Consider the following 27,742-nt stretch of genomic DNA (forward strand, 5'->3'; position numbering starts at 1 on the left):
AAAAGGCTTTTATTGAAGAGCCATCAGCAAACAGATCATGCAGAATTTGAACAATACACAGAAAGGAGGGGAGGGAAGAACCCACACAAGGCACAGCCCCAATTATTTGTCACTTCATAAAATGTAGCCAGCACAAGTGTCACATTTGCTCTTCAAGAGAATAGCTTCAAAACCTTCCTGTTTTTAAAAAGCTAAGTATTTGTGAGGGATACACACACATACACACACAAAATATACTCAGTTTTCTTTGGTAACCATCAGCACAGACAGTGACAGACATCTGAGAATTAGGACTCATAGCAAAAGAAGTAGTAAAATCTTGATGCAGATTCTGCATGCTCAGCCAGTTATCAGCAGAGTGAGTCTGGGCCCAGCCCTGACCATTCAGTACAGCACAGAATACAAAAATCCATCGATTAATAAGCAGCTGGAAAACTAGGTACGAAAAAAGTTGTATATTTATTTCTTTTCCAACATTGATTCCAAAGGATAAGGGCTGGGAAGGGTTTAGTTTCCTTACAAACAGCACAGCCACTTTCCCGAGGCCTTCCCTACATCTCCACCAAACATCACAGTAAGATGTGACTTCTGTTCCCTCATTATCTCCACCAGCAGAGGATGTCTGAAATTCAAACACACTGGAGGCAGCAAGAGTTTCACCAGCAACAGCACTCCCAGGTAATCCACTGTTGGATACACCAGCAGTTGGAACAATCACTCAGTGCAGTGAGGAGAAGAGCAACAGGATAGAACAGGAACCCATTACTGTGCAGTAAGGTACAGCATTTCAGAAGAGCAGAAGAGGAAAGCAAACCAGAGCAGGCAGCTCAATCCATGCACTTTGACTGGAGTTTATCATCTGAGCATGCTCTCCATCCATCTGCAGCCTGCCTCTCTCATGGACACAAGCCATGGTGACCACTGGGGTGCAGGTGAGGAAGGAAATGCTCCAATGACCGTATCACAAGGCCTGGCCCTACTCCCAGCAAAGCCGAGAGAGGTGTAATGGCCACAGTTGTTGCAGTACCACTTCAGTGGCTGTGCCTGGCCTTTTCAATCCACTCCTTCATGAGGCAGATCTCCATGGCTCGAGCTTGCTGCACAGACTTGGGGTCCAAAGGGTTGCGGCTGCGTAGGTCCAGGTGATGGGCTCCATCCGGGATCACAACTGCCACCAGGGAATTGGTGATGTTCTGGGTCACCCCACCTGCAGACCACGGATCCAGGCCACCATTGCTGTAAGGAAAGACTATTTCATTAGGGTATGTGTGCACAGCAGTCAGCAGCAAGGCTGCAGCTCACATCAACATTTCTACTAGCTTTGCATGTGCAGTGACAGAAACAGAGCTCAGTCCTGTCTTAATGTCTTGTGCCCACCCCTCTGCTAAGAAGCAACTTGTTGACAGAGGTATGGAGCTACCAGCAGCCTAAGCAAGTCTACACTTTTCATTAATTATCTACTAATTCAGATAATAACCTATAAAAGTGCAAAAGCCTCTGAAATCTGCTGCCACCTGTAATTGTCATTAAAGTCTCAGGTTTCCCTCTACCAAAACATGCCCAAACTCCCAAACCAAAGCACTTCCCTTTCCTTCTTCACAGTCTGCCATAAACAAATTACTCACTGGACCCTTTAGAGCTGAATTTTTAGGAAGTTCTACCTTTTGCTGTTTCAGCTGAGTGCCAACCTGGTTTTGCAAAGAAATGTTTGGATGGTTTGTTAGTGCACTGACTTTAATAACAACCATATGAAAATGAAGATTATATGCCTTAAAAACTGTCTAAACTGATTCTTCCTCTGTGACAGGACAACTTAATACCATTTACTCCCTCTCCTCCCTCATCCTAGATCAATTTTAAAAATTCCTTACAATACAGATATGGTTCCAAATAATAGTCCATAGAGCAGGCCAATGGCTCAGCTGGGAGAGAGCTTTCCATCTCTCATTCGTAGCTTTGGACTTGACCCAATAACCCCTACTACATCTTATTTTCCTTTACTGCAATGACCTTCCCACACATGGCCCATCTTTCTGCACAAAGAAAGCAACATCCATATACTTGTGGAACTACACAAAACTAGATCTATTTCTCACTTAAAACACTGGACCTGCCCACAAAAGGAAATGTCAGAGATGGGCTGAGGTACGAGAGGGTAAATTTCTAGAGGAAGCTAAGGAATTAAAACATCCTTGACACAGAGATATGCACCTAGAAAAATACCACAATGGTAGCAACAGAAAATAACAGTAAAATAATGAATGTTTTAAAAAGCTTTTCTAGAAACAACCAGAAGTCAAAACCTGGGGTCTAAACGACTATTTTACTTTTTTCACCACTGAAAAAAAAATGAAACAACTAAGTATCTTGAGTCTCTGTAGTTCTTTACTTTCAGTGATTCTAAATATGACTTAGGACAAGAGAAACATTTTGTATCTGCAAAAAAAAAAAAAAAAAGCATTGAGAGCTTCCCAATAAGCCAAAAGCATTAGATTTAAAAGGTCACCTGAATCAGTAGAGCACCTTGGCAACAGGAGAATGAGTTGCTGAGAGACCCATGATGCACATGAACTTGGATCTTTTGGTCCCAGTCATGTGGAAGCTAAGCATGCCACAGGCTTTTCTGTGAGGTTCTGGCTACATCCTCTGCATCTCCTTCCAAAGGATGGCACCAGAGGCACTGATGCAGTTTGAAAAGTGAAACTTGAAGGGAGGGGGGATGGAGGGCTCACCACAAAATCATAAACCTTTATAGTTTTTGCAGATTAAGATCATTCCAACTGGAATCAATTATTTATGTGTTAAAACTAAGCAAGCATTTAAGTACTCAGTTGTCCATGTCACAGGACAGGAATTTCCCAGTATAAACCAAAGAAGGAAAAGAAGAGAAAGAATAAGTCGGCCATTACTTTCCAGCAGTGGCCAGGCAAGCAGGACTTCGGAAAAAAGACTAATGCAAAAATCAGCATGCTAGTCCTGTTTTCAATTCATATACTTCCTTGACAGCATCCATAGGGTTCTGCCTATCCCACAACACACAGTTCCGTTTCCTATATTTTCTTCAGGACTCCTGTCCTGCCCAGAAGTTTTACACAATTGTAGCAGCACTGTCTGTGCATCCTTTTTTAACACGACCACCCTCCACAATTCTCATGTTTCCTGTAAACTTTTTTCTCTAACCTTTTCTCTTCAGAAACACATTGTTCTGCCTTCTCTTCTCTGCCTCCATTCCTTCCTTTAGCGCTAACAATTCTCCCTTCTGCACAGAGCACCAGAATCTCTTAAAACAGAGCCTTCACTTTCTGCCTCTCCTGTGCCAGTGCAGGACTGGATATGTGGGTGCCCTGACTTAGAAGCCTACAGCTTAGGTGTGATTCCCTGAGATTGAAAACCCCCATTTTTAGACTGTGCACACCAAATTTCATACTGTCTGATATAACCCTGGCTGATTTTGACTACCACAGTATACTGGTGACACTACAACTGCTACAAGCTCTCTGCCACCACATGTATGAACAGTGTTAAAATGTCAGTCCCCACCACTGTACAACACTTCCAAACCAAGTACACAGCATGTTCCCATAAAAGGATGGGAAATTGCTGGAAGGGAAAGGGGAAACAGTGTTCTGAAACCCCCAATTTCCTCAGACTAGTTTTAATAAAGATGTACTGCCTAGAAAAGGCAAATACCACCTGCCCACGGCCTAAGTAACCACTTGCACACTACATTACTCCAGGAAGGTACCAGAATGGCAGTGGAATTCCCTGCATAAATCCCACACAGTACAAACAACAGTGTGACTGTGCAGAATGATGTACTGCTCACAGAAGGAGAAGCAGCAGCACCAGTTTAAGCATCCTGGCCAAATCCCACTGTGTCTGGATAAATCCACCCTACAGTGGTTCTCTTCAGATGGAGTACTTTTCCCTTCCTGCTCTACACTGTTGTGCAAGTTGCCTGTCACTTGAAACACAGTCCTTTTCACCCCACAGGGAGCCACATCCCCTGGTAAACACTGGGATGTTTTTTGTAAAGCACTCTGCAGTGTTTGAGGATAAAAGGCTCTTATATAAAATGTACAGTGTTGACAATGTATTTGTTTGAAGAGAAACATCCCAGCTTGAGATCCAAAAGCTTTGTGTGTACAGCACTACTTTAACATTCATTTGGTTGCTTTCAGGCTTTTCTCATTTCCAGCTCCTTCAGCTGGCATAAATTCTTAAACACTTATTTAGATTTGTTTGTTTGTCTATCGCTTACAAAGCAGATTTCAACTGTACAGAGCTGTGCAGCCTTGGAAATAAGCAACACTCTGCAGAAACTAAGTGAAACCAACAAATTTTTTTTATTAAAAAGTTTTCCAAAAAAGGGTGGGATTTCTCCCTCCAGAGTAGATATCCTGCTGGGACAAAAACAGCAAGAGGCAAACAAGAGGAAAGCAAAAGGCCTTTGCAGCCAAACAGACCGACACTAACAGCTGCGATCCAGAAAATAATCCCCAATTCAAGTGAGAACTTTCTACTTTTAAAATGCATACCTGTCTACCACATTCAAAAGACTGATTCTGAGCTTGGTTTGTAGAAGTGGCAAGATGTTTTATGAAAAGGCCTTGCAAAATTTTAACCAGAGCACAGAGGAATACAAATTAGGAGCTTCCGACAGTGGGCAATGGGTACAGCAAGTCAGGACTCCTCAGGTCTCTATGGGTTTGTAGAACACCTCCCAGCCACATAAGATGGATAGACAATACTCACCTGGATCACCTCACAGCATAAGTAAAACCACATGAAACTTCTTTTAAAGACAGCAGAGTCTAATGTTAAAAGTCAGGGAAGTGAAGGCTGAATAGAGAGCAAGCAGCATGGACTAGTTTTTTGCACTAGACTGAAACATTTCTTTCACTTTTTGTCCACATACAAAGATGTTTCAGACAAACTTTTGTTGTATTACCAGTATTCCTTACAAAAATAGAAACATCTTTGTAACTGGATCTTACACAAGTTTGTTGAAACTTGCCTAAGTGCCACTAAAAGAAAAAGCTGTTGGCAGTAATAGAAAAACTCCCAAAGTTACTTCCCTCTCTTTTCTGCATGAAAGGGAAAAAGGAATGCCATGCCAGCCCCTTCACAAGGCTATCACTCAGAGCAGTAATTTTGGTGACCAAGATTCTGTGTTATAGCTAGAACTCATTTAGACTTTCCTTTTGTGTGTAAAGCAACAGGGCTTTGGGTTCATAAAAGTAGGAATTCACTGGCATGGGAAACCTGGAATTTGGCCACAAGGTAAGAAGGAATCCACATTGAAAGAAGATGTTTGGCAGAATCCCAGCTCAGATGCTTCTGTTAGAGTCACACAGGCAGTAGCAGAACAGTTGGCTTCTTTGGCCACTGCAGACTGACCATTTTACTCTCAACAGCAACACAAAGCATGCCCATCATTTATTCAGCTGGAGTGCTGGAGACAGATCCCTTTGCTATTATCCCTTTGCCATTTGGAGCAGATTCTCTACACTGGAAACCCAAACTGGTAGAAGACTCTACACCACCAGCTGAAACAAGGCTTACCTGAAGATGATATTGCTGTGTGAACTGATGTTTTTTCCTCCATACATAGAAAGAATCCAAGAGAGGCGAGGCCTCACTCCCCACATCCTGTAACACTCTTCTGAAAATGCATCAAAGTCCCACTTCTGAGGCTCAAACATGTCATGGACACCATCTGTGCACAAGGGCATCACCATCTCAGTGCAAGTCTGAAAGAAAGGGCAGGTCAATAAAGTATATTCTGAGGAGAACATCCAAGAGCTGTTACTGCAGTATTTAAAAAGGCAGGCTCAAAGAGCATTTGATCAATAATTACTACCTAACTAACAGAATAATTTAGATTGGAAAAGACCTTGTAAGACTGAGTTCAGCCACAAACCAAAAAGTGCCAAGTCCACCTCTAAACCATGTACCTAAGTGCATAGTATCTTTTAAAAAACTCCAGGATGGTGACTCTACCATTTCCCTTTGTAGCCTGTTTCAGTGCTTGACATTTTTCCTAATATTCAATCTACATCTCCCCTGGTACAGCTTGAGTCCATTTCTTCTCATTCTATTGCTTGTTACTTAAGAGACAGAAACCCACCTACCTACAATCTCCTTTCACAAAGTTGTACAGAGCATTAAGGTCTTTCTTCAGCCTCCTCCTTTTCTCCGGGCTAAACATCTCAGTTCCCTCAGCCACTCCTCATCTAACTTGTGCTCCAGACCCTTCCCCAGCTCCGTTGTCCTTCTCTGGACACACTCCAGCCCCTCAATGTCCTTCTTGCAGTGAGGGGCCCAGAACACAGGACTTGTTCATTTGAGGCCTCAGCAGTGCTGAGTACAGGGGGATGGTCACTGCCCTGCTCCTGCTGGCCACACCAGTGTTGATCCCACTGGCCTTCTCGGCACACTCTGGCTCATGTTCAGCTGCTGTCAGCCAGCACCCCCAGGGCCTTTTCCACCAGGCAGCTTTGCAGCCACTCTGCCCTCAGCCTCTAGCCCTGCACAGGATTGTTGTGACCCAAGTGCATGACCCACCACTTGGCCTTGTTAGACCTCATACAACTGACTGCCCTACAACTTACAATTGTACATCATTTTCCAGTCTATATGAACAGCTGAAACTCAACAAGTAGGTAGATAATGAAGATACAATCCAAACCTCCCAGGAAAGCTGCTTCTCTTTCCTGCCCTGCCTTCCCCCCTACAATCACACTTTGTGACTATGTTTGTCATCAGTACACATCAATACTTCTGGCACAATATATTGACAGCTAAATGACAATTCTCACCAGCTCTAGATTAAAAAAAAACACCTCTGACTTGCAATTTATAAAGATTAGTGAGCATACCTGGTAGAACCAACCTATTTCACCCAGACTCTTTGTTGCAGTCTGCGACACATCTAAGCATGAGGCCTCTCCTGTATAATTGTAATATAAATTTACTGCCTGGAAAACATTCTGTAGTAACAATTTGTCAGAGAGACTGGGATCCTTCAAGAACTTGCAGACTTCCTGCAATGAAGAGATAAGAAGTCATCTCAGTTGATAGGGATTAAATATTAATACATGACATCTGGTAGGATATTAATTTCTTTTCCAAGTACAATCAGACCATTCCAGAAAGTGTCCATGAAGTTACATACCCTGATTATCCCAAAATGCAGTATCATATATGTGTAGTGCATGCTACTATGAGGAACCTATAACTTTGTATTTCCTGACCAAAAAAATTTGTACAAAACCCAACAATGCCACGTTAATGTTTCATTCACCAAATTTTTCAATCCATTTCCCATACTTTAAAATAGATTATATTTAAAAAAATAGTATTTAGTACCTCTGTAATTAAAGACAGCACATACAAATATCTAACAGAGAAGCTCCAGTTATTGACTGGGCTTCCCTGCAGTTTGAAGTAGGTAGCTCACAAGAGAGAACAGATTAAGTAACATACAGACATATATATACATATATATATATATCTCCAACTACTCATTAACAATAGAAAAGACCTCCAAGATCATCAAGTCCACATTTCCCTCCCCTGTCTTGCCCTCAGAGTCCTAACAGAGCTAATGTTTCAGAAAATAAAGTATCTTAACAGCTTATATAAATCAGATTTCATACATTAGTATTGTCCAGACAGGCAGTGGCCTTTTCTGGGTTAGGTTTATAAGCAGAAATAATTGTTAAGGTGTTTATTCTGCTCTTTGAAGGAGAGATTAATTTCCCTCTCTCCTCCATCAGGCAGTTCTGGGAAAGATTTTTGGAAAGATTTTGTTTTAAAATTAACTACTGCCAAAAATACTTACCTGCCTTACATTGTAACCCAAAGTCCTGCAGGGAAATTCAGCCAGAGTCTTAAAAGAATAAGAACACTCCAAGGATAAACAGCACTGCACAAGCAAAGGCTTGCAAGTGTAAAAAGAGGTTCTGCTTTGAGAAGGGACCCTGCAAGGAACATATTTGTGGAGATCCACATTTTCTCTCTCACTGGTTTCCCACATCAAAAACTACAGACTCAAAACTTGTTTAGTTGCAAGCTCTGTCAGCTAAGTCTCACATCAGAAACTCTAATTGCATGTGCTTTTTGTCTAGCATTTTTGCTACTCAAGAACAGCTCTTTAGCACACCTGAGGTTTCTCAGTCATCCCTGGCACTTTTTTCTCCTGGGCTGTTGATATAACCTGTCAGACCTACAAGGGGCAGTTAGGCAACAAACCAAGGTATGCACAAGATATCTTGGCTGTCTTTTCTTAGCACATTGCTTCTATGGAGCCAAGAAAACAAAGGAAAAGGTGCAAGCTAGGAGAGGAGGAGAGAATTAATTAAACCAAATAGTCAATTCTACAAGATATTCATTCTAGATTACCTGTATAGGCCAAGCTGGCAGAGGCTGCAAGAAGTCAGCTTTATAGGGATAATTCACCATAGCCAAGTTTACCCATGTTTCACTCAGCCAATTTTTCAATACAGCAGCATCCTGAGGAGTTTTTAAGGGGCTGCACAAATGAAATGCATTGGAAAGCCACTGCAAACCTGCATCTTTAATAAAAACAAATGAATAAAACAATATTTAATGTATTGCACAATTAACACATACGTCAGTTGTGCTGCTACTAAAAAACATTTTCACTTAGCCTAACTAATTTGGTGAAACTATTCCACACACACACAAGCACAGCAGATCCAATTTTAGTCAGCACCTCACTACAACCTCTTTTCAGGTAGTTGTATAATCACAAAATCACTTAGGTTAGAAAAGATCCTCAAGTCCAACTGAATCCCTGTCATTGAGTTCATAGTGACTGCAGTAATTTTCTTTTCCTGAATGGCTCAGTCAGCAAAGTACTTTTTTTATAGTAATGACTATCTGGCCTATTTTGTCAGGCAGAATATTAGCCTCGAGGTTCTGATTTTAAGTCTGTCCTTATCTGACCTTAGGAATATTTGGGCCTGGATTCTGCATCCCACCAGGTCTGAAAGAAGTTTGTGATACAACAAAACGGGCATTTAAAAGTAGTGCTAGATTGAAGTTTTCATTATTAGCAGCAGAGTTTCAAAAAACCCAATATATTCACAGGTGAAAGTCACAACACACTCCTGATCTTTACTATCCTTTGAAAAAGCACTGGTGAGGTCTTACCTGTGGAGGAAAGGTGGTTAATAGCATTCCAGGAATTCCGGATGCTCTCTGAGCAGCCCTTGCCACTCTTTTTGAAATCATTGGTCACAATGCTGAAAAATGTGCCACACGGAACCAGATCACCAAACTGCCAGATTGGGGCAGAGGCTGCCAGAGCTCTGCAAAGGGACATAAAAAGATCCTGAAACCCCTGCAAAATGGACTTCCGTACCCTCCCAATAGCCACTATCTAGGTAGCATTTATAATTCAGCTTGGATACTGGGCTCTAGGTGAACCAACCATAATGCTGTAAAATTATTCCATGGGTGTGTATGCAAAAGGCTGCTGGAGGATATAAGTCTTGGACACTGGTACAACAATATCAGCAAACAAAAGGTAGAAATTCAGACTTCATTAATTTATTGTTTTTCATTCTCATCTATCAGTTAGGTCTTTCTCACTAGGCACTGTGTGAACTCAAACAAAGAGAGTCCCAGTCCATGAAAATATACTCTCTAGCTTGTTTCCAAGAGGGTAACTAGGGTATTGAAGAGACTAAAAACCTGCCTAACATCTGGAGACCCTAAAAAATTAGGTGCCAAGTCAGTGTTCACGTGTTGTCTTCACAAACCTAACCGATAACTCTGACAAAATACACCATCCAGTACCTGCTGACCGACAGTTGCCTTTGTTAGGCAAACAGCGCCTCTTCCCAAATTCAGAGTAACTTGAATCCTTCTCCCAGTACTGAAAAATTCAAGCCAGCCTGAATTATGGTACTTCTCCCAGAGCAATAATATTTATAGCACAGCAGTAACAAATGCCTGCTCTGTTTAAGCAGGAGGAACACACTCACCCAGCCACCACATGGGGATACTTCATCCTAAACCAGGCTGCAAGCATTCCTCCATAAGATCCTCCAATAGCTATCACTGGACTGTGCTTGGCTCCGGCAATGGTTGTCTTTAAGTACTCAACAAGTACTGCAAAATCTGCCAGAGCTTGTTCTGATGTCAGGTAATTGAGATGCTTGGAATCCTGAGAGAAAGAAGGTTATGGACAGCACGAGTGACTTCCAGGAACAGTCTTTCTAGTCCACACAACAGCTACAGCAAAAATCATAAGTCTAAATCTGTGCCTGAGAACAAATGAAATATTCTTTGCAGGTGTCCCTTGAAGCACTAAAAAGAACCTTCTAGTTTGGTTTTATTTCTTTACTCTAGAATTGATAGTTACAAAAGAGTTATATATTACTCAAGTTAACACTCAATGCCCTGGCAAGAACTAAAATATGCAGAATTATGTTTGTAGGGAATACATTTATTAGGAAGACAAAAGATGACACTTACACTGAAAGATTCATTCCCAAAGGGCAAAGATTCTCCATAATATCTATGTTCAGCAAATACCAACATGGCATTAAGTTCTTCAGCCACATCCCACATAAAACCCTGGTTGGAAGAGAACAGACACTGAAAACAATTGATTCAACTTGTTTAAATGTCTCTAGTTTCTGTCTAGTATATTCCAATTCTTTGATTAAAAAGATATCACTATCAAAATGCCACTAGAAAGACAGAGTGCAATTTGGTTTTAAGGTATCATTTAAGTAAGAAAACACACAAAACAGTTATCAACCCAGGGAAGCTGATATATGCAAAGACAGTATGTATAGTTCAATGCTGCAAAATATTAAGTATCCCTGTTTTCTGACTACACACAGGAAATTTAACAGAACCAGAACTCCTATGTCACAAGCTTAATACACAGCAAATAAAACAGGCTACAGGAGAAAAGCATGCATTTGAGCTAGGACTACATTACAGAAAACAGAAAATTTGTTTGGCAATAACCAGCAATCTAGAGCATTGCAAGAGTTATTTTCAACTAATAAATAAGTACAATTTGTTATTACTTGTTGATAAGAGTTTGTTGCTATGAGAAGAAGCAGACAGAGATCATCGGCTGGCAGCACAAAGCATGCAAGCAGTCCTTGGTGGCTTTGAGCTCAGCACATGCCACCACCTGTCATGTTACTGGACTTTGTATTGAAATGGCTGAAAAAAACCCCACACACTCCATTCTGCATTTGTATCAGTCAGGGATGCAAAACTTTCCACAGGTACTGTAGAGAACAAGAATTATCTGACTCTGATTTCCAGTTCTCGTCGTATTTTTCTTAATAGAGAAACAAAAATCCAAACATGAAAACCTTCCATTTTACTTGGGGAATCTAAAATACTAGGATAAGTTTAATTTGGTCCAAAATTCTGAACTGTTAGCTCAGGGCAACTACGGTGTTTCCTCTAGAAATTTTCTTCACTGCTCCAGGAATTTAATAGAAGTGTATCCCTTTATTTGTTTGGGCTTCAGATAGGACCGTGCACCCCCTTAAACTTTTTCTGTGCTTTTGTTCAGCTTCCTCTTCCTCCTATAACAATCACAGCAATCATTACAAACTTATTCTTCAACAACCTTCTGTGACTGTCTTTGTGCTCCTCCTCACTTTTCCAGGATGCCACGACTGGCAGGCAGGACTGTAATCCCACTGTTTCCCACCTACCGTGTTGTTGCAGAACCACTCGATGTCTCCTTCATTGCCTGTATAAAACAGTATTGGTCCATTTTCCTTCTTCCAGTACTGATCTGCTACCAGGTACCGCTGCTGGAATGTACGATTTTCATCAAATCCAAAGTGATCAATCTGTAAGAACAAGCATCAGCAACATGATCAGAAAGCTAGAACTGATCCTGAAGCACACTGGGAATGCTGACAGTTACTTAACAGATTAAAAAAAATATGTGATTAAATTAATTTATATTCCTAATTCATCATTATTTCTGCTTTGTGAAAAAAAACCAGTCAGAATTACAAGGGTATATACTGAAGGAGAAATGCTATCTTCAGACATTAAGAAAAAAATTCCATGCCCCTTTTATAGCATCCTACTTAATAGATATTCTAAACAAATTTAGGAAGTCAGACAAATCTGCTGAGAGGTCACAAAGTACCTCATGCAATAAAACTGTATCAGTAAGTAAAGAGTTATCATAGGAGGATGTTTTGAGTCTCAGGAAAACCTTACTAGCCTAGTTATTAAAAAAACCCAGCAAACTAAACAAAAAAGAACTCCAAAACTAAAACCAACAAAAATCCCACCTCTTCTTTCTCTCCTTCTGGCATAAGAATTAAATTTAAACAGATTCTTGTTAGAAAGTGGGTTTTTATTGTTTACCACTGCTCTACAAATATTGCCAGCCTACATACATCGTACTCCTGAATCCAAATCCCACAGTGTTAGACTTATTCTCTCATTAGAAATTCGATTCCTAAGGTAATTTTTTCCAGCTTTTACTCACACTGCTTTGTATTCACCATCCACTTCGACCCTTCCCCTAGAATTCATCCACACTGCAAAGTTGTGCTTTTACAAGTAACTCCCTGCATAGGCATAATCTTATTCTGGAATATCCATACAGGCTTTTACTATGAAATATTAAAAAAAAAAAAAAAATCAAAGCAAACCACAAAATTACTCCAGAAGACCTATCCTACTTAATAACCATGTATTCACAATTCTTTACTATTTTTAATCATCTGCTGAAGATGACCTGTAGCTTCCCAATTTTGACTTTTATTAGCACATCAATCCACCTTTTCCTGTCATAGTTCCTGCTGGTGGTAACAGCCTGACATCTGCTGGCTTAAGGATCTCTGCTCACCGATCCCTCTGCCTTCACAGCCAAACTCGGCCACACCTCTCAGCTGCTACAGGAAACAAACCTTCACATTCCCTGCTTTGGGAACATCTGCAAGTAAAAGATGAACAGCAGCAGATGGCACCCAAACCCAAGCACTTGCTGTTATCACAGTAACACATCCACTAGGCAGATTCTTTAGGCAGCCCAGAAAAGCCTAATGCTTGACCTGCAGGATCCAGCTACTCCACACCAGGTACTTTGATTTGCTTTGGGTCAAAGAGAGCACAGAAACTTATTTCAGATGTACAGTCTGCTGCAAAATGTCTTTTCTGAACTCCCTCAGAGGTTACTCACTCTTGGACTCAAGTGGGAGGATGTGTGTGCTGCAGCTCACTGCTACAACAGCAGGAGCAGATTTAGCTCTGTGCATGGTGTGGGCAGGTACAAGAGACAAAGTCTTTGCCTTCAATAAGTAACTTCAGTGACTGCTTCCAGACCCAAATAAAGCTATTTTATGTACTCTCACAGTTTTCCTCAAGGAGACCATTTGCTCCTTACTCATAAGTACATGGTGATGCTATATCATGTGCATATTTCAGGGCTCTTTCCCTGAACTTCAGTACTGACAGCACACAATGGGTTTGTTTAACACTTGACAACTCACCTGCACAGTTATTAATTTTAGTTTCACAAATTAAGAGTGATTAAATGCAGAAAGGCAGAACAAGGTCAGCAACTGAAAATGTGTCTGGTCATAAGACCTTGGGACAATTAAAGAGAACAATCAGTTAAGGCACATCTAAAAAGTCACTGTATAGTTTGATAAACTCCAACACTGTTAGAAAGTTAAAACTAACACATCTTTTGTTCCATGTCTGTTTGTAAATGGGAGAAATTTTTTTTCTATTTAAAATTTCTTGTTAGGTTGCTTGCCAGCAATAGGAAAAACAGGCCCATGTGTCCTGCTTGCCTTTTATGGAATCATCTAAAATTAAATATTTAGATTTAGAACTTGATTCTGCATCCTTCCTGCCTGAAGCCAGAGTGCCAGCTAGAGGACTACACCCCAAAAAGTATTCAACTTTCCTAACTACAAAGATATATACCAGTGCAGGCAACTTAACATGCAACAGACAAAAAAAAAAAAGTGCAGAGGGAAAACGAAGGAAAATTTAAAAAAATAAAACCAAGCAAACGAAAAAAAAACAGAGAGAAAATTTTTGATACCAGGCTGAGCTTATCCAATGGGGTATTGTGCAGAACAGATTCTAAAGCCCATCTTACTGTTTCAGGAGCCAGAAAATTAGGAGAGTGATACTCCAACATGCACATCTTTTCCCAAATTATGGCTAGTTTTCTTTAGAGATGTGATTTACTGGAATTTTCCTCTGATGTGATCTGCAAATCTACTTCCCCAAAACAAACCGCAAAATCACAATGCTCTAGTGAGTCTGTCTTTCGAAACCAAGAGGGAGAAAAACCCAGAAATTTAAGTTCCATTTTGGTGGTTTTAGTAACCATGTTGATCAAAGAGTCACAATCCTCTGTCGTGACTGACATGCTGTACACTCTCTCACGGCCATCAGCCACGTTATTCTTTCCTATTCCTCCCTCAATCTGTAGAAATTTGATACTCCCACAACAGCTAGATTGCCTCTGTTCATCACACTCACAGCACATCCAACCATGGACATATGTAAGATCTCAGGCAGAACAAACACAAATCCAGACTTCTCCAGAAAAAAAAATAAATCACAAGTAGCTATTCCTCGGCTGAAGAGAAGAAACCGAAGTTCTAGATGATGGGGCTTCATACCTTGTACTAGCTTGTCTTTGCAAGGGTTAGACATACAACATGAGTAAAAAAAAAAAAATACAAAACCTAATGTTTGTAAGGCAGTCAGAGAAGAAAGTGTCAAAAATGCTGGTTATTGCCAAGAAATTAAAAGAAATTCTAAATCACATCAAAACACAATGTAGTGGTATCCCAAAGAGTATCTTCTCACAAGAATAGAAACTGTGTTAAAATTTGTCAAGCCAGAGGGAAGAAGCCCAAGAATCAATGTAAAATTGTGAGGTGAAAGAGTTGGACACACAGGGAAAGCTGCATTTGAGGAACAGCAGATGGAGCTGTTGTGTAGCCGAAGTGTGCAGCAGGAGTGTGCAGGGCTGTGCACAGGGGCTGCTGGGTCTCAAACAATTTTTTTATCTCAGCAATCTTTATAGAACAGGCATGCAAACAGGTAATAAACCCCAGAAACTGTGTGATGCCTACTGTAGTACTCAAATTAACCTGGTATTTTTATAGCTTTTTTACATTAAGCAAATGTCATTAAAAAGTTGAACCAGAAAGCTTTTTTCCCACTCTTACGCAAATGAAATAAGAGAAAAGCAATGACTTTTACAAACAGACCACAAAAGCAAAAAGGAAAAAAAAAATCTGTTTAGTACACATTTAAAATACCTTAACTGCTGGTTAAAACAATGATAATGGTATACCTGCAGATATGTGGTTTTTCCAACTAAAATTTTCATAATTACAACCATGGCTAGGATGCCAGCAGTAAGCACAAGGTCCTGAGCAATCCTAAACAATTTTTAAATTGGCCGTGCTTTGTGGGGGAGGTTTGAAGAGATGATGGCACAGTTCACTTCTAAAACTAAACTATTCTAGAATTAATGCAAGCCAGTTACTCAGCCCAAAGTTCTAAGCTTCTGTAAACAGGGCTATGTGGCAAGTTTGATAAAAAATAACAACACAATCATCATCAGTGATGCAACAGAAATGTTTTACAGATGAAACTATAATCTACTGACACAAGAACAGTCATTCTGATACTAATAAGAGGAAGGATAAAATTAGAAAAAACAGCACTGAAACTCATAAGTTATGAATAAATTTTTAAGAGAAATTCTTGTCAGCTGAGGCAGGCAGGATGGGAAAGCGAACACTTAAATTTCAGTTCCACATACAAAACTTCATGAACACTGCTCAAGCAAGAAAGCCTTCCATTTTCCTGCACACCTTTGAGTCCAAAGACTCACCAAGCATTTGAGGAAAATAAAAGCAAACCTACAGCAGATAGCTTGTGAGGTAGGCAGCTCTGATGGAAGGTAGGTGCTACCCAAGGCAGGGCTGCTGAGAACTGCGCTCCCTCAGCTGAGGACAAACATCAGTGGGCAGTACAAGGCACTGAGCTCATGAGGATGATGAGAGCATCAGACTGAAGGCTCAAGTCAGCAGCTTTAATCCTTCAGCTCAGAGAAACTTTCTACAGAGAAGTGCAGCTGATCAGCTCAGGGTGAGGCACCTTCCCCAGACTGGTTTACCGAACAAACTCACACTGGGCAGGAATGGCCAAACCCCACCTTGGTGCCTTCTGTTTGAACTGTATAGCACCCTTCTGTATCTTTATCTTATAAGTGCACATGTACCATGTGCTTTTGTTAACCTCTCAAAGATTACTTATCTCAAGGTGGTTTTTTTGCAATGTGTTTTTTTGCTATTTTAAAAGTCCATTTAAAATAAAACAAGCCACTCTGCCACACATTTCCCCTGGGGAGGAGACAAAAAAAGGTTCAACAGATGTTAGTTATTGTACAGATGTTAGTCTGCTTAATGTACTTCTGGAAGTACTCAGGAACTCAGGCAATGAGTAGAGTACAAAGACAAAACAGGACATGTGGGCTAAAACCCACTTCCTTCTCAGCAGCACCTTAAGGTCATCAGTGACTACAGAGACAGGGCAGCACAGCCAAGCCTTTACCAAAAAAGACTATAATTCACAGGGCAGCTTTTAAAAAAAAACATCTAATACCATTCGAGGTGATAAATCAGCACCTGATGGTTTTATGCTTTTGGGTTTCTGGCAAGATCGTGAGCATCTGAAAGGCTTTCTGTGATGCCTTGAATTTCAATCCTCTATGTGATAGCTTTGTTTTCCCAAACTGGATATTCCATGTGAAATCAAGCCAGTTGTTTTACTGGTGAGAAGCCAGGGGATTTTAAGTTGTGCTTTACTCTCTCCACATGGTCATGGAGCTGTTTTGAGGGCTCATCCTGTCTGAATTATTTCCTGAGGACAGGAAGATACAGGATAGCCTGAGGATATCCTCCTGTGTGAACAGCAGTGTAGACCTTAGCCTCCTTGGGATTTCACTGATGTGTTTCTATTCCTGCTTTTACTCCTGATGGGTTGTGGGGGACTCCAGTTCAGTCAGCTGGCCCTATTAGTTTTGTTTCCTCTTATAACCTTTGCTTCCTCCATTCAAGTTTGAAGTTCATAAGGGCAGGGACTTTCTTGTCATGTCTGTATAAGAAAGGAGGAGGGGGTGGGGGACAGATTTTGTTGAGCCTGCCAGGACTGAAGTTTCATCCCACCAGTACCTGCTAAGATTCTCTGTTTGCCCCTGCTCAGTGCAGGGAAGGGAGGGGAAAAAAAGGCAAGAAAATCAAGCTTAGCTTTGTTTCATATTTTTAATTTGAAATGCAAGGAATGAGGCGTTTCCTTGCTTTCAAGGCTGATAGTTGTGCAAGGAACAGCAGAGATTGAAGATTTGCACCCCTCCGTTGAAATTCATAATCATTTGGTGCTCTGTGGAAGAGCAGGGTGATCTAAACTGCACCTTTTGCATCAGGCTGTGTAACCTACTAACCGGAAAGTCTTCACTGTAAATAATACCAGAAATTTAAAAGAGATAGGATCATAGGTTAGAATAACAGAACTGCTTGGGCTGGAACAACACCTTTAAGGCTGAGTCCACCCATTAACGCAGCACTGACAAGCCCACCCCAAAATCACATCCCCAAGAACCACAACCACACAGCTTTTGAACACATCCAGAGATGGCAATTCCACCACTGCCCTGGACATCCTGTTGCAGTGCCTGACAAGCCTTTCAGTGAAGATTTCCTACTATCCAATCTAAACCCCCCCTGTTGTAACTTGAGGCAATTTCTTCTCATTCTACTGCTTGTTACTTAAGAGATAGAACCCTCTCCCTACAAGCTCCTTTCACAAAGTTGGAGAGAACATTAAGGTGTCTCCTCAGCCTCCCTCTCACCAGACTAAACACCCCCAGCTCCCCCAGCTGTTCCTCATGAGTTTTGTGCTCCAGCCCCTTGCCCAGCTCCGTTGCCCTTCCCTGGACACGCTCCAGCCCCTCAATGTCTCTCTTGCAGTGAGGGGCCCAGAGCTGAGCACAGCATTGGAGCTGTGGCCTCAGCAGTGCTGAGTACAGGGGACAATCACTGCCCTGGTCCTGCTGGCCACACCACTGTTGATCCAGGCCAGGATGCCACTGCCCTTCTTGGCCACCTGGGCACTGCTGGCTCATGTTCAGCTGCTGTCAGCCAGCACTGCCAGATCCTTTTACCCTGGGCAGCTTTCCAGCTATTCTTCCCCCAGCCAGTAGCACTGCCTGGGGTTGTTGTGACCCAAGGGCAGGACTGAGCACTTTGCCTTGCTGAGCCTCATACAACTGGCTACAGACAATGGATTCAGCCTGTCCAGATCCCTCTGTTAGGCCCTCCTGCCCTCCAGAAGGCCAGCAGCTGGTTTTAACCCCACTCACCACCACTCTCTGGGCTTAGCCATCCAGCCAGTTTTCCACCCAGCAAAGAGTATCCAAGCCAAGACTGCCTCTGTCATTGTTCTTTTCCACAAACTCCATAATTCAGAGGTTTTGCTCACCAGATTTAATTTTATTTATTAATCCATCACATTCACCAAACCATATGGATAATAATAGACATACTTTTTGACTATTTCTAGTTTTCAATTTCTATTCAATTATGGAGATAGTTTAGGGCAACTGCTACGAAGTTTTTCTTGACTATAAGGACCTTCCAGACAAACATGCCCCCCAAAGGAAATTCAGGATCAGGATCCTTGTAATAGAAGGAATCTACCCTTGATTCCTTGTGAATACACTGGCCTTGATAATGCACGTAGGTCAGTGATAAACCTGGCAGTGTAACATTACAAATGGACTTGATGATCTTAAACGTCTTTTCCAGCCTAAATGTGTTTATGATTCTACATTTCATGTATCTTTCTGAAGCTTCTTTTATGATGCAGAAATCACAGCACCTGCTCTTGCAGTGCTGTTTAAGGAAGTCTGATTTTTAGCACTGATTTATCTCTTCGGTGATTAAAAGACATGAACAAGGAAAATTTCAGACAGGAACTCTACCCCTGCCCTGAGTCACACACTTTGGACAGGCACTTGAAAAGACCAAAGAAAATTTAAACAGCTACAGGATACGCTGTAGGAAAGCACCAGGGTACTCAGGTCAGCCCTTGTTATAAACAAACAGTACATGATGAAAGGTTATTTTTATGTCGGAAGCCCAACCAGCTAATGAGAACATAAACAAATTGATTTCAACTTCCACAATCTATTAATAGTTTTGTGTTGCAATTCAACCTCCAGATTCTGCTTACCATGTAAAGATGAAGTCCATAAACACATTTAGGCTTTAAAATCCTTCAGCAGACAGTGAAGATGCTATTCTCTGTTAAAACTCCTCCATTTGGAAGGAGAAGTACCACAGGCACTTTCATAATTTTCCATCCCAGACCTGAGAGCCACAAATCCACAGCACAACTGGCAGAATGGGTGACCAAGGCAGGAATCTCTTAATCAGCTTTACTGCTGTCACTCCTTAACCAGTCTCCATTCCCCTGCCACCTGGTTCTCTTCAGAGCAATGAAGAGGCTCATGCTGCCCAGACTCCACCAGCTACATAACTCTGCAACTAACTACTATGGCAGTAAATACCCCAAATGTTCACATCATTGATACTTCCCTTCAAGGTATTATTTTCATGGTGAAATTATTCCACAGGAGAAGGGGTGGGGCAAGGCATGGGGAACAACCAGCTCAGAGCCCTACTTCACAAGGTGTGATTCCTCAAGGCTGAAAAAAAGCACAAAGATGCAATGCACTAGCAAGAACAAAGTTACCCTTGTGCAAGGCCTCTTAGACCCCCAACAGGCAAAGGCCACTAATATTTTCCATGTGCCTTCCAGATTGAATTACAAATCCATCACATTCAGAGGATTAACTTCAGAGGAGAGGAAAAAATTGGATGTGAAACGTCAATATGTCACATATTAAGCAGCATAAAAGCATTCCAGGTTTTTTTAGGAGTGACCTAAAGTTCTGTGTAGGACTAATTGTTTATGCAAAAGAATTTGCAAAGTTTCATCTTCTCTGATGAACTCGGTTCTCATTTGAAAGACTTCCTCAATTTTTCTTTTTTTGTATAAAGACACAGGGAATAAAAGCATTTCAGATCGAAGAAAATTCTTTTATTTAGTCAAATTCAATATTTAAACCAGCTCCACCACTACCCCCAAAAAGGTCTAGAACAGTCTACTTTGCTAAACATTTTTAAAAGGTTTAGTCCAGGTTACAACTGTTTTATTTCCCAGGTTTTCACAACTAAAATAAATTTGCTTTATCATTCTCCCACACGTAGTTCAACCACTATTATTTGTATTATATTTTCTATTGCTAATCCTACAAAAGAGGATCCAAGGAAGTAGAGATGAACAATGACAGCAAACAGGAAAACTGTCCTGTCACCTATCCAGATAATCTTCTAATTAGGCAGAGCACAGACTAAATGACAAGAGTTCAGCACAGGGATGGCAGTTTATCAGCATTAAAAGGTGAAGTGTTTTACACATGCCACTGTGGATCATGCATTTAGTAGCCACCAATTCTGATCAGCATTGAAGTGGGGGGAGAGAAAATTTCACAAAACAAAGCAGGAAAGCAGCAATTACTTCTACAGCCCTGATGCAATAGCAAAAATACCACGTAGCGACTGCAACTTTGGCAAGCTTGCAACACCGAGGAACAACTTCTGCTTGCAGGACTGCAAGCAGAAGTTGGTAGACAGGATGATGGAGAAACCAGCAGCATTCAGGGAAATATCATCTGCAGCTCCCTGAAACATCAAGTGTGTCCATTCTGGTAATCAGAGGGAAAGGACATCACACAGTATCACGGCTCCATGGTATCCCATGCAGGCAGGATTTTCAGTGAGCCATCTCCTCTGCAGGAGAGAGACACACCTCAAATTTCACTCTACAAGCACCTTTTCCAGCTAATCTTCACATAACCACTTTGGCTTCAAGCCTGACACAACGGTGAACTTGTACATAAGCTTTGTGTCTTGGCTGCAGTGTCAATAATGGAAAAAGCTGTTACATCAATTTAACATTAGAAGCAACAGCCCACAAGGATCAGAAGTTTTGTTCTTTGCTCACTGTGTGTGTTTAAAGAACAACAACCACACACAGAACACCTGACAGCAGCACTATAACAGCACCAATTATCAGAATGCTACATGCATGCTAGAGCTGAACAAAAGCATATGAGACAGCAACTAGAAACTTAAAAAAAGAAAATTATCCCATTACACCACAGGCAATGGGTATTTCCTGACTGTGCTTAAAAGAAATGCAATCTCCATTCTTCTGTGCATGTTTAATTCTCTGAATTGACACACCTGGAAAACAAAGAAATTAACCATTTTGTGAATATTAGTAAGATGGCCCAACACAGCCTGGTTTACCCCTACTAAATTTCTTATAAGCCTCACAGCTTTAGATATGAAATCCAAATATTACAAGATGTATGAAATAAATTAAGGTATTTGGTTTTTGAAAGCTTAAAATTAAATAATCAAGTTTGACTTCTGGTCTCACCATCTTGGCAAAATGCTACAAATTATCTACACGATCTACAACAACTTATGCTGACGGCTGGTCTTGATCTTCTCAAAGTCAGATGAAGAAACAGATACAGAACTCATTAGCATAAAATTTCATTTTGAACTTCATTTTCCTCCATATCTCCACACACAAAAAAAAAACCCACAAAAAAAAAACCAAAAAAACCCACCAGCTCTAAGACTCTGCTTCAACTTGTAGAATCTCAAGCCAAATTTAATGGAGGTAACAGGAGTTCTCATGCACATCTGACTTGGGAACGGCTTGCTACTTCAGCCACAAGGCAGTTCTGCTTACTGTTTTGTTCTTTAGACTTTCTTTAATCTAGACAGTCTATCAGAAATCTCTCAGTGGCTTATTACAGCTTTTAACGATTAAAGCTAGTGAGATATGCTCATTTTCAGTGAGGGAGTAGTGATCATTGATGTTTTTTGAGTCACTAGTATTAACTGCTCACTTGAAGGAAGAGGCTGCAAGTTGTGAGGAAATTGTTTCCTGATTAATTTGAGAAGCTGATGTCTGCATTGTGACCCCAGAGATAAGTAGTGCATAAAAATAAAATTTCACTGACAAGCTTTAACAAGTACTTCCCCGTTTTCCTGTTCACTGAGTAAGAGCTATTGTTCCTGGTTTATAGCTTACAGTTCCCATTTTAAATCATGCTATGAAATCACAGAGTAAGAGCTGCCAAGTACCCCTGTACTACTTGATGAGTAAAACACATATTCCAAGTTAATTCACCTCAGAGACAAACATCAGCATCACTTCTTCTCTAAACACCAGCATAACTTTTAATTGGTACCAAGGGGCTCTGTAAAAAGCACTTTGTTTTTTCCTTCACCAGAAGCCAAAAGTGCTATTGTGTTATGGTGCCAGGCATGAAAAACAAACCCATCTTAACCATTCCTGACATCTGTTACTATTCTGAGACACCAACCTGAGTCACAATAAGATGTCAACCACAATTAAAAATTATAACCTCAACCCATCTCAATGTCTTCCTAAGCAAGTTATAGACCTATGATTGAGAACTACTTCATTAGGTTTAAAAAAAAAAACATTTCTATTCATTCTAATGTTCACATTTTCAATCAGGGCTTTTATTTTCTATATATCAGAATTTCAGTCTGTAATAAAAAAATAGGGTATTAAAGACCCCTGACAAAGCCAGAAAGGATCAAATTGCATTACTTTTTAGACTTCATCACTTTGAAGCTTCAACACATCATCCTTTTATGTACACACAATATGAAGTGTGGGTGCATTTCAGAGCACAAAGACTTGCATGTGAATTTATTATGAGATACTGACATAGGTGTGAAACCTAGGAAGTTATGAAATGTAATCAGAATCCTTCTTTTGGAAGGGGTGACACAACTGACATGTATTCATTCAAAAGACAATCTGATTGAAGGACTAGGCTCAGTAAGTTGTTGAACAAAAATTAATTTGTGCTTGTAACATTGGTTCTTAGACAAATTCATAGCAGTTCACCAACTGTGATTGAGGTGAAGGGTTCCTCAGCACAGAGTCTCACACAGCCACCAATTATCAAATTGAGTGAAGAGACACCATGTCCACTCTCCTTTCTAAGATGAGATTATCACTGAGAAGCCTGCAAATATCAGCAATTTTAAGGCATCATGCTCTCAGCAGTACTGCATATAAAGCACAACAAGTCCTCAGGCTGTGGTTTTTGTAACACTGGTATGTGTGCCAAAGACAGAGACACAAAGGTACAAGACAAGGCTCCCCAAGGGTCAGAACTGACTGACTCCAGACCCTCCTCAGTATGCTATAAGGTTATTTCTGCTTAGGTAAAGAGAACTAGATGGATCCTGGATGCCTCACGAAGTGATTCCAATGAATTTGACCTGTGGTCACAGACCCAGCTGATTACAAAGAAGCCATCGCAACAGTGGTGATCCTGATACAGCTCTATACATTCTACACATCATTCTCCCGGTTAAGTCCCATTTTAGATGGATTAATTTAACACACAAATCACGACCAACTGCTTAGCAGGAAAACAAATTACCACAGACTTGCCTACAAAAGCCACATTAATATGTCAGAAAAGCTAAAAAGGAGATAATCATCCCATAAACACACAAAATTTGTTAAGTAAGTGGCTGCTGGCAGAGTTTCACCTTCAAGGGCAATCTCCTCTTCTAGGTCTGCATGAGGTACCTTTTTACTGGGGTAAAAACTTTGTATTTCACTCATACATAGGAGGAGTAGAGGGCTGAAAGACATCAGTTACTTTTGAAGGGAGAGGAAAAGAAAAAAAAATCACACCTCCAAGACAAAATAATAAGTTATTAAATACATACATAGGTCAGCAAACAAGCTAAGATACTAGTCACACTGACACAGACACTGCTTGACTGATTTCTCAATATTCTAGACTTTAGCCCCATCATCACAGATGTCTGACACTTAAAGTGGTAAACAGGAGGAAGTTTAATGCAATGAGAATTGAGCTTAACTCTGACCCTGTTATTTCCCCATTTTTATGAAAACAGACTTATTTGTCACTGATTCACAGTAAAAGTTGACACTAGAAACTCAAACAATGTTACCTGTCTATAGACTGTCATGCCCTGAGGTTCCAATAAGCTATTCACAGTTATCAAAAAGTAACTTTTTAGGCAACAAATCGTGTATAGAATCTATTTACACTTTTGAAGCTTTCTTCTGTAGAAGTATTAAGTATTTAAAGACTCTATTTAAAGGTATTTTTAATATTAATAGATATAAAACCATTTCCTTTGTAACAGCATAGTATTTTGCCATATTATGAAGTATTTTTTTATATTGAATGCTTTTAGATAAATAATTTCAACTTGTGATGAAAATCACCTAAGAGAGAAACAAGAATCAAAACAGGAACCTTAGCTAAGAAGAAAGACTTGGCAGCAAGGAACACAAGCAGATAATTCATGTCATAAGAAATATAATGTAAGCAATTAAACTTCAACAATCCTGAGAGGTGGCAAAGTATCACTGCACCTCGTTTAACACGTTAATCATAGCTTTTATGTTGCACTATAGAATAATAATGCCATTACAAATTCCCAGACAACAGCACTGAGTGCATGCTTCATCAGGGCTATCAGTTCTACACTGATAGTGCTACTGATAGCATGCCCTGTGCTCTCCATGTGATTAGACCTCTCCTGCTACCCCTGTATCTTTCAAGTGCCATGCAGCAGAATTCAAATCTTTGATGATCACACCTCTCCCACTCTGTTCAACAATATTAGTAAATCTTTGGACAAGGAAAGCAAGGATTTCCAGGCCCATGGATGGGCTCCCTCCTTCCTGCAGCAGCCACTCTCAGCCAACATGACTGTGCTTGAGGCATGAGAGGAAGAGACAGAAGGGTGAACAAGATGTGGCATCAATATTTACAATAGGTAGTTACTGTGACTCTTCCCTCCATCTCTCAGTACCTAAAAATCCACAGGTCTCAACCACAGTGCAGCCCTGCCGCTTTGCTGGTGGCTGAATGGCACCCAGGCTGTCAGTGCCAGAGCTGAGGAGAACAGCAGGGTGACAGCACAGCCCTGGGAGGAGGTGAGGACAGAAGTGTAACAGAGGGTGACAAAGGGCGGCTCAGACCACAGCACAGAATTAGTATCACTGATACTATGATAGCAATGTGCAACAACCGGTGTGCCACAACAATTGGGGTTAATTACACCACTGCTGCAGGAGTGATATCCTGGCCAGCGCCAGCCACACACCACAGAAGCTATCTGCAGTATGCTCACAGTACAAGCTCCAGGGCTGTTAGAGGAGTTAATGCAGGACACAAATCTCAAATCATTACCCGAGTGAACATGAGGCAGAGATGTTGTCAAGACATGGGAATTCCCTGATTTATTTATTTCCCTGGAAAAGGAGCATTCCCAAACCATTAACACTATCTGCAGAAAACTGTAATCTCAGAGGATGGATTTATCACTAAAAAAATTCCAAATCTATCTTATACCTCAAATGTCAGGGACCTTGATCCTAAAATTATTCCGTAGCTATTTAGTATAATCTTACAAAGATTATCTGTTTTCTGTGAGTGTAATCTTCCCATTTTGCTCACACCACCATAACTTCAACTGTACAAAGCTGAAACAGGAGATATTCAATCCACGTATTATCCAAGATGCCCAGCCCTAAGTTGCACCAAGAGACATTTAGATAAGATATTTAAAAAAAAAATCACCAACACAGTTACCAAGGATTGGAACAGGCTTTCCAGAGAAGTGGTTGAATCAACAACCCTGGAGATTTTTAAAAGAGGCGTAGACATGGCACTTGGGGACATTGTTCAGTGGTGCATTTGGCAGTACTGGGTTAATGGATGATCTGAAAGGTCTTTTCCAACCTAAATGATTCTATTCTATAATTCCATTCAACCTAAACTATTCTATTCTTATTATTACCTTCGCCTTCCCACCACTCCCTATGCAGACCAGGGCATGAGATTCAGATGCATGCTGCAAGCCTGATTCTGAACAAACCAAGAGAGTACTAGGAGTAGGAAAACATCCTCCTCCATTACTGTGCCTCCCAGCAAAAAGAACCACTGCCTCTCCTAGGAAACCCAGGTATGGAACAGGGGACGCTGCAGACACTGCTCAACACACCCAAGGAACTGCTGACTGTTTTTATGAAAGCCTGTGAACAAGCTGGGTTTCAAGTCTGATTCAACAAAACCACACCAACACTTAAAGACACTGCAGAGCCCTCTATTCTATCCACATGTCATGGATTTCACCAACAAATTGCTGGAGGAGAGAGGATGACAAAGCTCAAGTTAGTAACAGAAATCTCTTCCATGTTCCATTTTTGCCTTTTTTTATAACTTGGAAATTAAACTCGAGATAATTTTACTAAGGAGGTAACATAAAAGTGGACCTTTACTGAAGGTTTTCAGAGGCAGGTATGGAAAGATGTCCACAAAAGCCCAGCCCCACAGGGCTGGGTACACTTTTATACATTTTCAGAAATCATTATAATTGATAAAAAGCACCAATTAGGAGGACAAGTGGTGATGCAATTCCCCCCCCCACCAGGTCAAGCCCCTTCTCTGGAGTCTCCCCTTTGGCACTAGCTGTACTTTGTCCATGAAATGTATCTCAAAGAGCTGTTCTCAACCTTGGTTCCCAAAAGAACCAAGACAGGAGAGGGACCTTGTGCCCCCTGGGGCTGGTAGCTCTGGAATTTGTTTTATCTTTTTGCCTAGGGAAACGCCATGGAAAATTACTGGGATAACTAACCACTAATACAACAGGCTACAGAGCTACAAACACATGTGCGAAGAATACAGAGACCGTATAAAAGAAAAAAAAAAAAAAAGGTAAAAACTAAATGGATATCACCATTCAGGGAAAAGCATCCCTGCCCATGGCTGGGAAGAAGGCAGAATTAGACGGACCTTTAGGGTCCCTCCCAACCCAAACCGTTCTGTGATTAAACAAACAAACCAACCTCCGCACGCAACTGCTGTTCGCAAGTACGATCTGCGGGCAGCCGCGGAGCGCAGCCCCTCGCTGTGTGCGGGAATACGGGCACGAAAGAGAGCAGACCCTCGACACTTTAAAAACCTGCACTTAACCGGAGTACTCACGGCTTGCAACGTTTTACCAAAGAGAACCGGCACTCGGCGCTTTTTTAAAAGCCTGAAGCGAACAGCCGTGTCCCGCCCGCGGCTCGAGTGAGGCTAAAGGCAGAGGAGAGTGCCCTCGTTCCCCAAGGAACTCCCTCCCCCGCAGCCGGCTCCCACCTGCTGGCTCAGGTAGCGCCTCAGGTAGGGCCCGGCCGGCAGCGAGGCGCTCCGGCGGCGGCGGAGCGGGGCGGGCAGGGCGCCGGCCGCGCCGAGGAGCGGCAGGAGCAGGAGGAGCCGCAGCATCGCCGCGGGCGGCAGGGGCGGCAGGAGGAGGAGCGGGAGCGGGCTCGGCCCCGCCGCTTTATACGGGCCCGGCTCCCCCGCCCGGGGCTGCCCCGCGCGGCCCCACGGGGAGCGGCGGGGCCCTGGGGGCGGGGCCCACCTACACGTGCAGGGGTGGCCCCGAACCAGCGGCGCCTTCCGATTGGCTGCAGGTCGGCGGTTAGCTCGCGCACGCCTTTG

General features: G+C 41.6%; 1 protein-coding gene across 1 annotated transcript; it reads right to left on the bottom strand.

Annotated features, from left to right (window-relative positions):
- On the bottom strand, nt 1-27,598 carry PRCP (prolylcarboxypeptidase). The gene is made up of 9 exons (XM_084226912.1): nt 27,398-27,598; nt 11,724-11,864; nt 10,510-10,611; nt 10,017-10,198; nt 9,181-9,338; nt 8,407-8,579; nt 6,882-7,046; nt 5,566-5,753; nt 1-1,236 (listed from the first exon to the last, which is right to left on the bottom strand). The coding sequence occupies exons 1-9, from the start codon at nt 27,521-27,523 to the stop codon at nt 1,032-1,034; spliced, it is 1,440 nt and encodes a 479-aa protein (XP_084083038.1). The 5' UTR covers nt 27,524-27,598; the 3' UTR covers nt 1-1,031.
- Nucleotides 27,599-27,742: the final 144 nt, after the last annotated feature.

This window comes from Fringilla coelebs, assembly GCF_963513975.1.
Source record: "Fringilla coelebs genome assembly, chromosome: 2".
NCBI classification, from domain to species: domain Eukaryota; kingdom Metazoa; phylum Chordata; class Aves; order Passeriformes; family Fringillidae; genus Fringilla; species Fringilla coelebs.

Coding starts and splice junctions, on each gene's coding strand:
- PRCP (XM_084226912.1), bottom strand. CDS start 27,523: ATGCTGCGGCTCCTCCTGCTCCTGCCGCTCCTCGGCGCGGCCGGCGCC. Junction 10,612..11,723: donor AGTGGTTCTGCAACAACACG/GTAGGTGGGAAA, acceptor TCTTCCAACCAG/GGTTTTATGTGGGATGTGGC. Junction 1,237..5,565: donor CACAGCAATATCATCTTCAG/GTAAGCCTTGTT, acceptor CTTTCCTTACAG/CAATGGTGGCCTGGATCCGT.